This window comes from Rhinolophus sinicus, linkage group LG03 (assembly GCF_036562045.2).
Source record: "Rhinolophus sinicus isolate RSC01 linkage group LG03, ASM3656204v1, whole genome shotgun sequence".
In the NCBI taxonomy this organism is placed as follows: Eukaryota; Metazoa; Chordata; class Mammalia; order Chiroptera; family Rhinolophidae; genus Rhinolophus; species Rhinolophus sinicus.
In genome coordinates, this window is record NC_133753.1 from 101,285,372 (window position 1) to 101,296,208 (window position 10,837).

At 56.9% G+C, this 10,837-nt stretch overlaps 1 protein-coding gene across 3 annotated transcripts in view; it reads left to right on the forward strand.

Annotated features, from left to right (window-relative positions):
* The window catches only part of CUX1 (cut like homeobox 1), a 346,923-nt gene extending 336,490 nt beyond the window's left edge, over nucleotides 1-10,433 (forward strand). For all 3 annotated transcript variants that reach the window (XM_074328379.1, XM_074328380.1, XM_019752712.2), the window contains exons 15-23: nucleotides 1,313-1,440; nucleotides 2,103-2,169; nucleotides 2,918-3,030; nucleotides 6,072-6,188; nucleotides 7,201-7,284; nucleotides 7,906-7,962; nucleotides 8,370-8,450; nucleotides 9,234-9,298; nucleotides 9,551-10,433. In XM_074328379.1, coding sequence (XP_074184480.1) covers nucleotides 1,313-1,440; nucleotides 2,103-2,169; nucleotides 2,918-3,030; nucleotides 6,072-6,188; nucleotides 7,201-7,284; nucleotides 7,906-7,962; nucleotides 8,370-8,450; nucleotides 9,234-9,298; nucleotides 9,551-9,620 — 782 coding nt within the window. In that variant the 3' untranslated portion in view covers nucleotides 9,621-10,433. The remainder of the gene's footprint in view (nucleotides 1-1,312; nucleotides 1,441-2,102; nucleotides 2,170-2,917; nucleotides 3,031-6,071; nucleotides 6,189-7,200; nucleotides 7,285-7,905; nucleotides 7,963-8,369; nucleotides 8,451-9,233; nucleotides 9,299-9,550) is intronic.
* Nucleotides 10,434-10,837: the final 404 nt, after the last annotated feature.

The following is a 10,837-nucleotide window of genomic DNA, read 5'->3' on the forward strand; positions in this document are numbered from 1 at the left end:
TGCTATGAGGAAGGGCATGGACATAGCTGGGGTGGACACCCTGGGATTTACGGATAAAGCCTCTCTGTAAACGGGATCGTTTGTTCTGACCTGACTCTTGGGAGGTATATAAAGGGCTTGGCGTGCCGCAGGAACCCAGGAGATGGAGCAGGTGGGGGTGAAGCCGCTGTCGCCACCCTGGCCTGGGGGCTGGGCCCAGCCAAGGCTGGGTTAGCCAACTGGTGGGTCAGCAGGGTGCACGGTGAGGGGTCTCTTCCAAGAAGGCTCAGGGGCTGTTCTGGCACTGGCCACAGCCTGGGGCCTTCGGGCATTTCTGGGGCCACAGTGCCCCCTGGTGGCCTTCAGTCCTCCCCAAAGGACAGCACTCTGTGCCTCAGGCCTTAGGCCTCCTTCTGTGCTGCCCTGAGCAAGGTTTGTTGTCACCATTTTACAAATGAGGCCCAGACAAGGCAATTCATCTGCCCAGAGTCACACAGCCAACCAGGAGTAGGGCCAGGCCTCAAACGTCAGTGTGCCCGGCTCCCAGGCCACCACCGGCCTCCCTGCCAGCGGCTACTGGAGGCTCTCAATCTGGGCTGGGAAACTCCCTAAGATCTCCCACCTTCCAAAGGGGCAGGAATGTCTCCACACAGAATTATTTTGGATTTGCTTTGTGGTAAATACACCTGGCACTTGGATGGGGGAGAGAGGGACAGAGCTATGGGTCACAAGATTCCCATCCCCACCTCATTACCACCACTACACTGGAGCCTGTTGGGTGGGGGGGCTACGGTGTCAGCTCCAGGGATGGGACCCCTCACTCCCCCTCCCCCTGCTGGGTCTGAAGGAAGCCTGCTCCCCACCACCACCCCACTGCACCTCCTGTACTTTTCCCCACCACTGCTACCCCTGAGCCCCCTCTGGTCATTGACCCAGGGCCTGGAAAAACCTGGTGCTCATTGCATTCAACCTCCTTGTCCCGGTGGACAGAGGCAAAGTGGGGCCTGGAGAGGGAAGGGGGCTGGCCAGGCTCACCCGGCTGGTCACGGCAGAGCCAGGATGGACCCACTTCTCCTAAATCCCTGACCTGGGCTCCTGCCCCTACCAGGAGCATAGAGAGCTCTTGGGAGCGCCAGGAGTGCCCCTGACCCTGCTGGCAGCTCCAGTGATGGTCCTTGGGGCAATGGAAGGTGGAGAGGACGTAGCTAGCACGCTACTACGGCTCCCCGGGCTCCCGCTTACTGAATTGGTGGTTGGAGAGGCAGAGGAGGGGAAAAGGCACCACCGGTCCCACCAGGCTCCCTCTGATGGGCACGTCTTCCTTTGGCTACAGGGCGCTGCGCAGAGCTGCAGGCCCATGTTACCGAGGCCATGGCCACAGCGGCTGAGCAGAGGGAGCTGATCGCCCGCCTGGAGCAGGACCTCAGCACCATCCAATCCATCCAGCGGCCTGACGCCGAGGTGAGCCCTCCCTCTGCCCCCTCCCTGCCCCTGCCCCTGCCCCTACTTAGGACTTCCTCTGGGTTTTGCCTGCTAACTTCACCCTGAAGGCCCAATTTGGGATGCCAGGCCACCAGCCAGAGAGGCAGGCTTCCTCGAGCTGGCATAAACCATCGTGTCCAGGCACTGGCTTGGACCTCTGCCCTGGGAGCTCTGGGCAGAAGCAAGACCCGGATTACCCACCCAGCTCCCAGCAAGAGGACCTGAGGCCTCAAGATCATGGGAGGCTGGAACCCAAAGAGCCCTTGAAGGTCGTCACATCTCCCCCTCATTGTATAGATGAAGAAATGGGGCTTAGGGAGAGAACCAGGGCTGGCCCAGGGTATGCAGCAGGCTGGTTGGGAGGGCCAGGGTCACCCAATCTCTGCTGGCCGTGAGGATGGAGTGGCTGGGTGAGAGCCCCACCACTGTGCTCTAGCCTCGGGGTGAATTCAGGGTCCTGCCTTCTCTTTGGTGGCCCATGCAAGACACCCTCTCCAGGCCCTGCTATGGCCACCGCAGTGCCTGTCCTGCAGCCAGGCTATCCCAACTGCTCCTTGCCTTCCATTTGCTTGGCACCTTGAAAGGGTGTGTTCAATGGCGCATGTGGAGGTCCGTCCCCTACTTCTTTCTCTCATCTGCAGGGTGCAGCTGAGCACGGCCTGGAGAAGATCCCAGAGCCCATCAAGGAGGCCACTGCTCTATTCTATGGTGAGGAGGAGCCGAACTGCCCACTGGGACAGCGATGGGCCCAGCAGGGGTGGGGAAGGGAGAAGAGGTAGCACAGCCAGAGCCATCGTCTCTAAAGAGCACCCCCCCACACAGAGAAGGTCAGGGCGCTCCCCCCAGCTGTGCAGCAACAACATTAAATAGGGGTGAGCCCCCGCCTTGTCCTTCTAGGCATTAGCCTGATACCTCCCCACACTTTGGGGCCTTGATGCCCTCAATCCTGCCAGTGGCCTATAGCGGGCTGGTGGGTGGTGGTCAGTTCCCCAGGGAGGCCTTGGCATGCAAATGCAGCCAGAGAGCTCCCAGCGCTGGAGGGGAGGCAGCCTCCTTGGGTGTTGAGGCCGGAATCTGGGGAGTGGGGGTATTCATGGCTTCCCAGTGCCCTCAATATACCCTTTCTTCCCTTGGAGCTGGGGGCCCAGTCTGACAGATGCGCGGGTCCTTGATCCAAATACAGAGTAACAGGAGGGGGCTTTGGGGCCTGACTCTGAGACAGTTTGGGCAGGACCTCCCCTCCCAAGGCCCCTATTCTCATGCCACACCCCCCACCCTGTTCCCCGGGCCCCCCTTCCCATTCCCCGACCTCTCAGTACCTTGTGCTCAGTCAGACACTGTGCCTTCCACCCCATGGCACTTGGCCAGAGCTCCCTCGGGGTGGGGCCACCCAACCTGAGGGCTCACTGCTAGGCTCTGACTCCTGCTACCCAAGCCACTCTCCCCTACCTCCTAGGACCCTCAGCACCAGCCAGTGGCACCCTCCCCGAGGGCCAGGTAGACTCTCTGCTCTCCATCATCTCCAGCCAGAGGGAACGTTTCCGGGCCCGGAACCAGGAGCTAGAGGCTGTGAGTGTTGTGCTAACCTCCCCTACACTTCTTGGATCTGAGGACACAGTGTGGGACACACAGGCTTAGGGGAGAAAGATGTGTCACAGACCATCAAATGCAGTGGGATTAGATTTGTTCTGTGTCATCAAGGAGGGCTTCCTGGAGGAGGTTGTGTCACACTGGGCTTTGAAAGAAGAATCAGATGCCCAAGGTAGAGGAGACTAAGTGGACAGAGAAAGGGGGCCAACTAGCCAGAAGGGAGTGCAGGTCATTCCAGGGCTGCAGTGAGAAGACAGAGTTGCCAGGTGAGTGCCCTACAGCCAGGCTGAGGCACCCACAAAGGATTTAAGCAGGGGGTGGAGGATAAGAAGGATCACTCAGGAAGGCTGGTCTGGGAAGATGTCTGGGGAGTGGCCACCGTGATCCAGGAAGAAACGTAAATCGGGGGAAACTTGGAGAACCAGAGGTGCAGGTCGGAGAGGCAGTCGTTGCGCTAGATAAAGATGAACAGTCTAGAGAGGTTGAGGGTCTCTGTGGGGTCTGGTGGCCTTCCTGGAGGGCGCCGGGGGGAAGGGGACCAGTCCACGTGTGTCTTGGCCGTTAATATGAGGTGCGACAATGTGGGCGTTGTTGCCGCACGATGGTGACCCCAGCACCAGCCAGGTGGCTGTGGTCCTAGAAGGGTGGGGAACGAAGACGAGAGAGAGTCAGGGACAGAGTAAAAGAAGCAGGAGGACGCTGTTTCTTTTAAAGCCTGCAGGGCATCCCCACAGAGGGAGGGGACACTGGATCCAGAGTGCGGAGGGCCTGGTGACGGACCGGGAGCATCCTGGCCTTGGGCACTCGACTGACCCCCATCCCACAGAGCTAGCCCAGGACCCCGTGGTCACTCTCCCATGGGGAGCAGGAGCCAGAAAGTTTCCATCCTTCTCAAAGAGCCACTGCTTGAGCTGAAGACAGAATTTCTAGATCCTTCCTCTCCAAACTCCCAGATCCCTCTATGGGGTTTCCAGGCTCAGAATGGGGAAAGCAGACATTCGCTGAGCACCCACGGTGGGCCAGGCCCAGTGCTGGTTCAGTGACAAGAGTGGGCCAGATCCAATGAGACCCTCTGTGACCTGGACTCCAGAGGCTTCAAATGGGGGACAGTCAGGGGTGCTGCCCTCACAGCTGCCTGCACAGCAGAGGACTGGGAACACACATGCCATCGGGGACTGGGGGCAGCCACACTGTGGAATGCTTAAAAGAAGGCGTTCAAAATAGATTAAGTGGGAGAGGAAAAGTAAGGAAGTGTCATGCAGGGTGTCATGCAGGGTCTCTAGTCCCGCTCCCCACATAAGAACGCAGGACATGGTGAGGCCAAAAAGGAACACCCATGGAGCCATAGATAGGGGAGTCATACCAGTATATTCTCGCTGGCGGCTGGGTTGGAGACACAGGAAGCAGGAGCCACACGATCCGCAACCTGCCATCCACTTCTCTGCCAACCAACCAACCAACCTCACTTGCTAACTGCAATCCGCCCTGCGAACTGCAATCCGCTCTTGCTAGCTCAGCCACCATCTGCTTGCTAGCCCCTATTTGCCGCTAGTGTAACCACAGCAGTTATATTAGTGGCCAATGGCTCACTGGTTACAGCTGACGGCCAACTAGCCACAGCTGATGGCCATCCAATCACAGTTAATGGCCATTTACTACCTGAGCCAGCATCTGTCCATGTGAGGCCGAGAGCCTGGAACTGCACTCCTGGCTCTGTCCCCACAGGAAGGATTCTACCTTTTGCTTTAAAAATGTAGATTTTTTTATCGTGTGCTTTTAAAAATTTGTGGTGAAACACACATAAAATTTACCTTCTTAACCATTTTTAAGTGTACAGTTCAGTGGCATTAAGTACATTCACGTTGTTGCATGTACCACCATCCATCTCCAGAACTCTTTTCAACATCCTGAAACTCTATTCTCATTAAACACTTACTCCCCATTCCCCACTCCCCGCAAGCCCTGGCGACCACCATTTTCCTTTCTTTATGAATTTGACTGTTCTAGATACCTCATATAAGTGGAATCAGTATTTGTCTTTGTGACTGGTTTTCATTTAGCTTAATGTCTTCAAGGTTCATCCATGTTGTGGGTGTGTCAGGATTTCCTTCTTTTATGGCTGAGTCATATTCTAGTGTATGGATAGCCCACATGTTGTTTATCCATCCGTTTGTCAATGGACACTTGGGTTGTTCCCACCTTTTTGACTATTGTGAATAATACTCATGAACATGGGTGTACAAACATTTCTTCAAGAACTTGTTTTCAGTTCTGTGGGGTATATCCCCAGAAGTGGAATTACTGAATCATTTGGTAATCCTGTGTTTAATTTTTGGATGAATCATGATATTATCATGTCTTTTTTAGTCCTGTTTGAATTTTTAACAGTGTGAAGAAAACACCTATTTAAGCATTTGAATAAATTAAAAAATAAGATCCCATTTCAACTTGCCCCTAGATTGGCAAACATTAAAATCACATAGTGTATGATTCCATTTACATGAAGTGTCCAGAATAGGCAAATCCATAGAAACAGAAAGTAGATTGGTGGTTGCCAGGGGGTAGGGGACGGGGGAATGGGGAGGGACTGCTGACAGGTTTGGGGTTTCTTCTTGAGGTGATGACATATCCTGGAATTAGATGGTGGGGATAGTTGTGTAACATTGTGAAGACACTAAAACAAACTGAATTGTACACTTACAACTGGTGATATTTACGTGATATGAATTATATCTTGATAATAACTTTTTTTAAAAGCTGATAATACCATAAATAATACATGAAGAAACCTGACCCAAGAACTGTGACTTTTGCCTGAGGTGGGGGTCACAGCAGGAGCAGGGGGACTTCCCAGAGTTGGCAGCTGTGAGCAGAACCTAGAAGGTCAAGGAGAAGGCCATAGGCAAAGAAGGGTCTCCACGTAGACAGAGCAGTACCTGTGCCAGCAGGGAGGCGTATCCCCTGTCCCCTCCACGGCTGGCCCTGCCTGCTTGCCCACCCGCTCACCTGCCTGCCTACAGGAGAACCGCATGGCCCAGCACACCATCCAAGCCCTGCAGAGTGAGCTGGACAGCCTGCGCGCAGACAACATCAAGCTCTTCGAGAAGATCAAATTTCTGCAGAGCTACCCCGGCCGGGTGAGTGCCCTCCCCAGTTTCAGGCAGGGCCAGTGACCTATTGGGCAGTGCTGGGCCATCCCCCTCCAGAAGCCATCCAGCGCCCTCTGTCTGCCAGCTGTCCTCCCTAAGAGGCCCCCACAGTGGGGCCCTGGTACAGGTTCATTCATCAGAACCAGCCAGGAGGTGGTGAGGTACACCAAAAGGCAAGGGTCACGGACCCAGGCCCATGAGACTAGGTGACACTCCTGTGAAATGGGGTGATCCACTAGCTGACCCCAGAATGTGGGAATTTCATGCCAGGGGTATTGAGCATTCAGGAATTCAGGACAGGCCCTGGGGAATCTGTATGTTTTAAACTTACTTTTTTTTTTAAAACCATACCAGAAACCTACTCACTTCTTTCTGGGCCCCGAGGGCTGCCCCCCTGGCTTCTCTTAGCCCCCAGGCCTCACAGGGGATCACCTTGTGTGAGGAAACCCTTCTGTGTGGTACAAGGGTGGGGACCAGTGACGCTTATGGTGGGGGGCCTCCTTAGCACAGGACCCTCCACCACTAGCCCTACATTCCACCCGTCGGAGCCATTCTCCAGCCACCAGAGGGCGCCCAGACGCTGCAAACCAGTAATACTAGGTGGCTGGCTTGGGGGGGGGGCGGTTCTCTCATCTTTTGGATATCTACCTGCACCCCACAGCCACCCTACACACTCCCAGCGAACCCCCTCCACACCGACCTTCTTGCAGGGGGCCAGCCATATCTGTCTTATATATTCTAGCCCCTGTCTGGGCCTTAGTTCCCCCTACCTGCCCTGAAGCACTGTGGCTCTGAGCCCGTGGGAGACCTCAGACCCTGGACAATGCCCATGGACACAAGGCACCAGCCATCTTCACGCTGTCACTGGCGCCCCGTTCCCCACCTCCGCTGTGCTGAGGAGGAAACTGAGGCTCCCTTGAGATCCTGCCAGCCTGCTATCCCTCGGCCCAAGCCTTCGTGTTGGGCCCCCATGACTGGCCTCTCCGCTCTCCCCACACAGGGCAGTAGCAGCGATGACACAGAGCTGCGGTACTCATCCCAGTATGAGGAGCGCCTGGACCCCTTCTCCTCCTTCAGCAAGCGGGTGAGTGAACCCGGCCGCCAGGCAAGGCCGGGCAGGGAAGCCCGGAGAACCTACCCACTCAGCTGGCCTCGGCCTTTGCTCACTCCCCACTCCGCCAGCCCTGGTCTGTTCACCCAGGCCCAGCTTCACACTGCACCCCTCATGCACCAGACACCAGGGCAGCCTGCACACCCACTTTGGTGCCATGAAGTCCCAGGTTCCAACCCAGGCAGATCCAGAATGCCAGGAACACCTGCCTGATGGCTGTGTGAGGGTGTGTGACATCGAATGGGATAAAACCACGTGCACACTCTGGGGAGGACCCTCAGACAGGCAAAGAGCTCCTGTGTCAGGTGACCTGCAGTAGCCCCGCCTCCTTGAAACTCCCCTCCCCCACCTCTCAGGCTGCAAAGGCCTGCCTGTAAAGACTTCCCCATAAGGTGAATGGGCTACCCCAGAGGGCAGGAGGCAGCTATCCAGGGAAGGAGTCTGGGACGTCACACTGAGTAGGACTGGGCACCAGGGAGGACACTGGCAGCCCCCTGGGGTTCTGCAGGAACAGTGGGTCAGAGTTCCTTCCTGCAGGGAGTCGGGTCTGTGGGGACCCTTGGGATCCTCTTCTCATTGTCCCTCCCACCTCAGGAGCGGCAGCGGAAGTACCTGAGCCTGAGCCCCTGGGACAAGGCTACACTCAGCATGGTGAGTCCCTCCTCGGTGCCCACCTGAGACAGGCCTGAGCTCTGTCAGAGACACCAGCCCTGACAGGCCACCTCGTCACCTGCCATCCAGCCTAGTCTGGAGAAGCCCCAGGGACCCCAGGGACTCCACACAGGCCCTACCAAGAGTGAGTGTGGGACCAAGAACAGGGTCCCTCCCCTCGGGGACAGCTCCTCTTGTAGCTCCATTCATGGTAGGTTCTGGAATCGCACTGCAGGGGTGCCATTCTTTAGAATTCCTGTAGCCCAAGTTCCTGGCCTGTGCAGTGGAATGGGAGCCAGCTGCCTGCCCTTCCCCCCCTTGCCCTGGGGCCCCCTCTGGGCAGCCTTGCAGAAGTGAGTGAAGCAAGGCCTGCCGCATCCCCCCTCCACACTCTGCTTGCTCACCAGGGACGCCTGGTTCTCTCCAACAAGATGGCACGCACCATTGGCTTCTTCTACACACTGTTCCTGCATTGCTTGGTCTTCCTGGTGAGTGTCCACGTGGGCAGCCAGGGATGCATTCAACAAGCTCCCCTGACCTCCAGGGGCAGAAGCGACCCTGGTACTGTGGCTTGGCACCCAGGCCATCCCCAAGCCCTCCTGTCTGCTCCTGGCCACTTCTCTCCCCTTCAAGGGCCTCAGCCCACCCTGGGGATGACAGCCAAGGGGCAGCAGCCCTGCCACTCCTTGGAAGAGGCCCGGCTGACTCCATCCAGGGCCCTGTCCTAGAGGGGCGTGGTGGAGGGAAGGGCCGCTGTGGGAGTCTGAGGCAGGTGGGAAAGAGTCTAACTTTACTAAGGGACAGCCAGGTGGGCTGCACAAAGAAAGGACATCTTGAACTGAATCTTCTCAGGTGCAGGTAGACATTCCAGTTATTGGGCACAGCACATGCAGAGACCTCGTGATGCCTGTCAGGGGAGTCCAGGGCTCACCTATGCAGGGCTCCAGCCTCAGGAACCCTGCCCCAGCGAGGCCACACTCAACATGGCCCCTGCATGGCTAGCCTGGGCTCCCACTCTGACCCCAGGGCCCAGCGGGTCCTTGCCCTGGCAGTGGTATGCCCAGAAATGTCAGGGATGGCACCTCTATGTCCAGGCCTGTCTGACCATGTGTGAAACAGGCAGGCACTGAGCATTTCTAAGGCCCACCTGCCCTGGGGGCTGGGCCACGAGAACCTTGTAGTGCAGGGAGGCCAGGCCCAGGGGCTGCAGGTGGGCTGCAGGAGTGGCCATGAGGCAGGTCAGGCAGCTCATGATGTCTCTCCCTGCTCAGGTGCTCTACAAGCTGGCGTGGAGCGAGAGCGTGGAGAGGGACTGTGCTACCTTCTGCGCCAAGAAGTGAGGATGCCCACCGAGCCCTACCACGGCCCTACACTGAGCCCCCCAGCACCACTGAGCTCCGCCTCTGTTCCCTGTGCCCCCAGCCCTCCACCATTGCCCCCCACTCTGGTGCATCCCACAGCCCCCCACCAGCCCCCAGTCTGTCACATGATGCACACCCCCCAGAGGTCTTCATGCCCCTACACACACACACACGCACTTCTTTCCTTTTTTACACTCAGCCACAGCAAAGGTTTCTGTGCCCCACAGGTTTGCCGATCACCTGCACAAGTTCCATGAGAATGACAACGGGGCAGCGGCCGGTGACTTGTGGCAGTGACGTTCCAGGTCCTCTCCCGCACAACAGTGATGGCTGCAGTACCCACCCCTGCTTATTTAGTGGCTTCTAATGACTTAGGTGTCCCTGGAGAATCCCCCGTAGAAACTGCCCTTGGCCTGTACCCAATAGTGCCAGAGATCCCAGCTCCCTTTGAGCCCCCTTAAAAGCATGTCTCAGCCACGTCAGGCATCTGAGGTCCAAAAAGTCCCCAAGGCCCAGCCAGGTGAGCCAAAAGGGCCCTTTAATGCCATCTCAGGCTGTTGACTCAGCCTGGGCCCTGCCCACAGCCTGACCACTAGCCCTGGTGGCAGAGATGCTGTGACACTGAGTTCCCACTGATTCTGGCCATGGTTAATCCAGTTGGGATCCTCTGGGCCTCTCTATTCCAGGCTCTGGGATCCCTTAGGGTTCCCCTAGGATCCACACCCCCTCCCAAGAGGTAAAGGGCCCTTCCTTGCAGGCCAACAGGCTTTGAGTCCAGCCCCCCAGCCTGCCTTTGTCACATCCCACCCCACCCCAAGGAGCCCCAGAGGGAGGCATAGTTTCTGTCACCCCCTCCCTGCTCTAAGACCCACCATGATTTTTGCTTTCTTCTTTAGCAAGATATTTTGGCTTCTAGGTGAGGAGTCTCCAGTAGCCCCTCCAAGCCCTCGGCTCTTCAGACCCTACGACTGGTCTGAGGCCAGATGCTTCTCGGCCATGCAGGACATCCAGGCATGGCCACCTTGGGGCCGCTGGCAGATCTCCTAAGTTAGATTTGCACTTGCATGTTCAGCTTTGCACATTTTGAATAAACAAACAGTTGCAGCCACACTGGTGCTCACGCTCTGTGACCCTGAGGGTTCAGGAGGCTGGTGGGTACCTGCAGCAACACCCTGGGAGCTGGGGCTGGATCTTTCAGCTGCTCTGCTCATGTGGGGCATGGACCCCAGCAAATAGGCAGTCTCTCCCCCTTTTTCCATCCCCAAGAATTTCAGAGTGGGTCCAGAGCTTTCTGAAACCTAAACCCACATTGTCTGCATTCTTGAGCAAACAACCCAATCAAAAAGAGAAATCCATTCCTCTTTTTAAAAAACTACTCATCAGACTGGTTGAATGTGTGACGTGTGTTGGATGTGTGACATCAGCTCCTGGGGAACCCCTGCTTCCTTCTGTGTGCCCTGGAGCCATGCTCTCCATGTCCCTTTCTCTTGCGCCCCTGCTTGCTAGGCACTGTG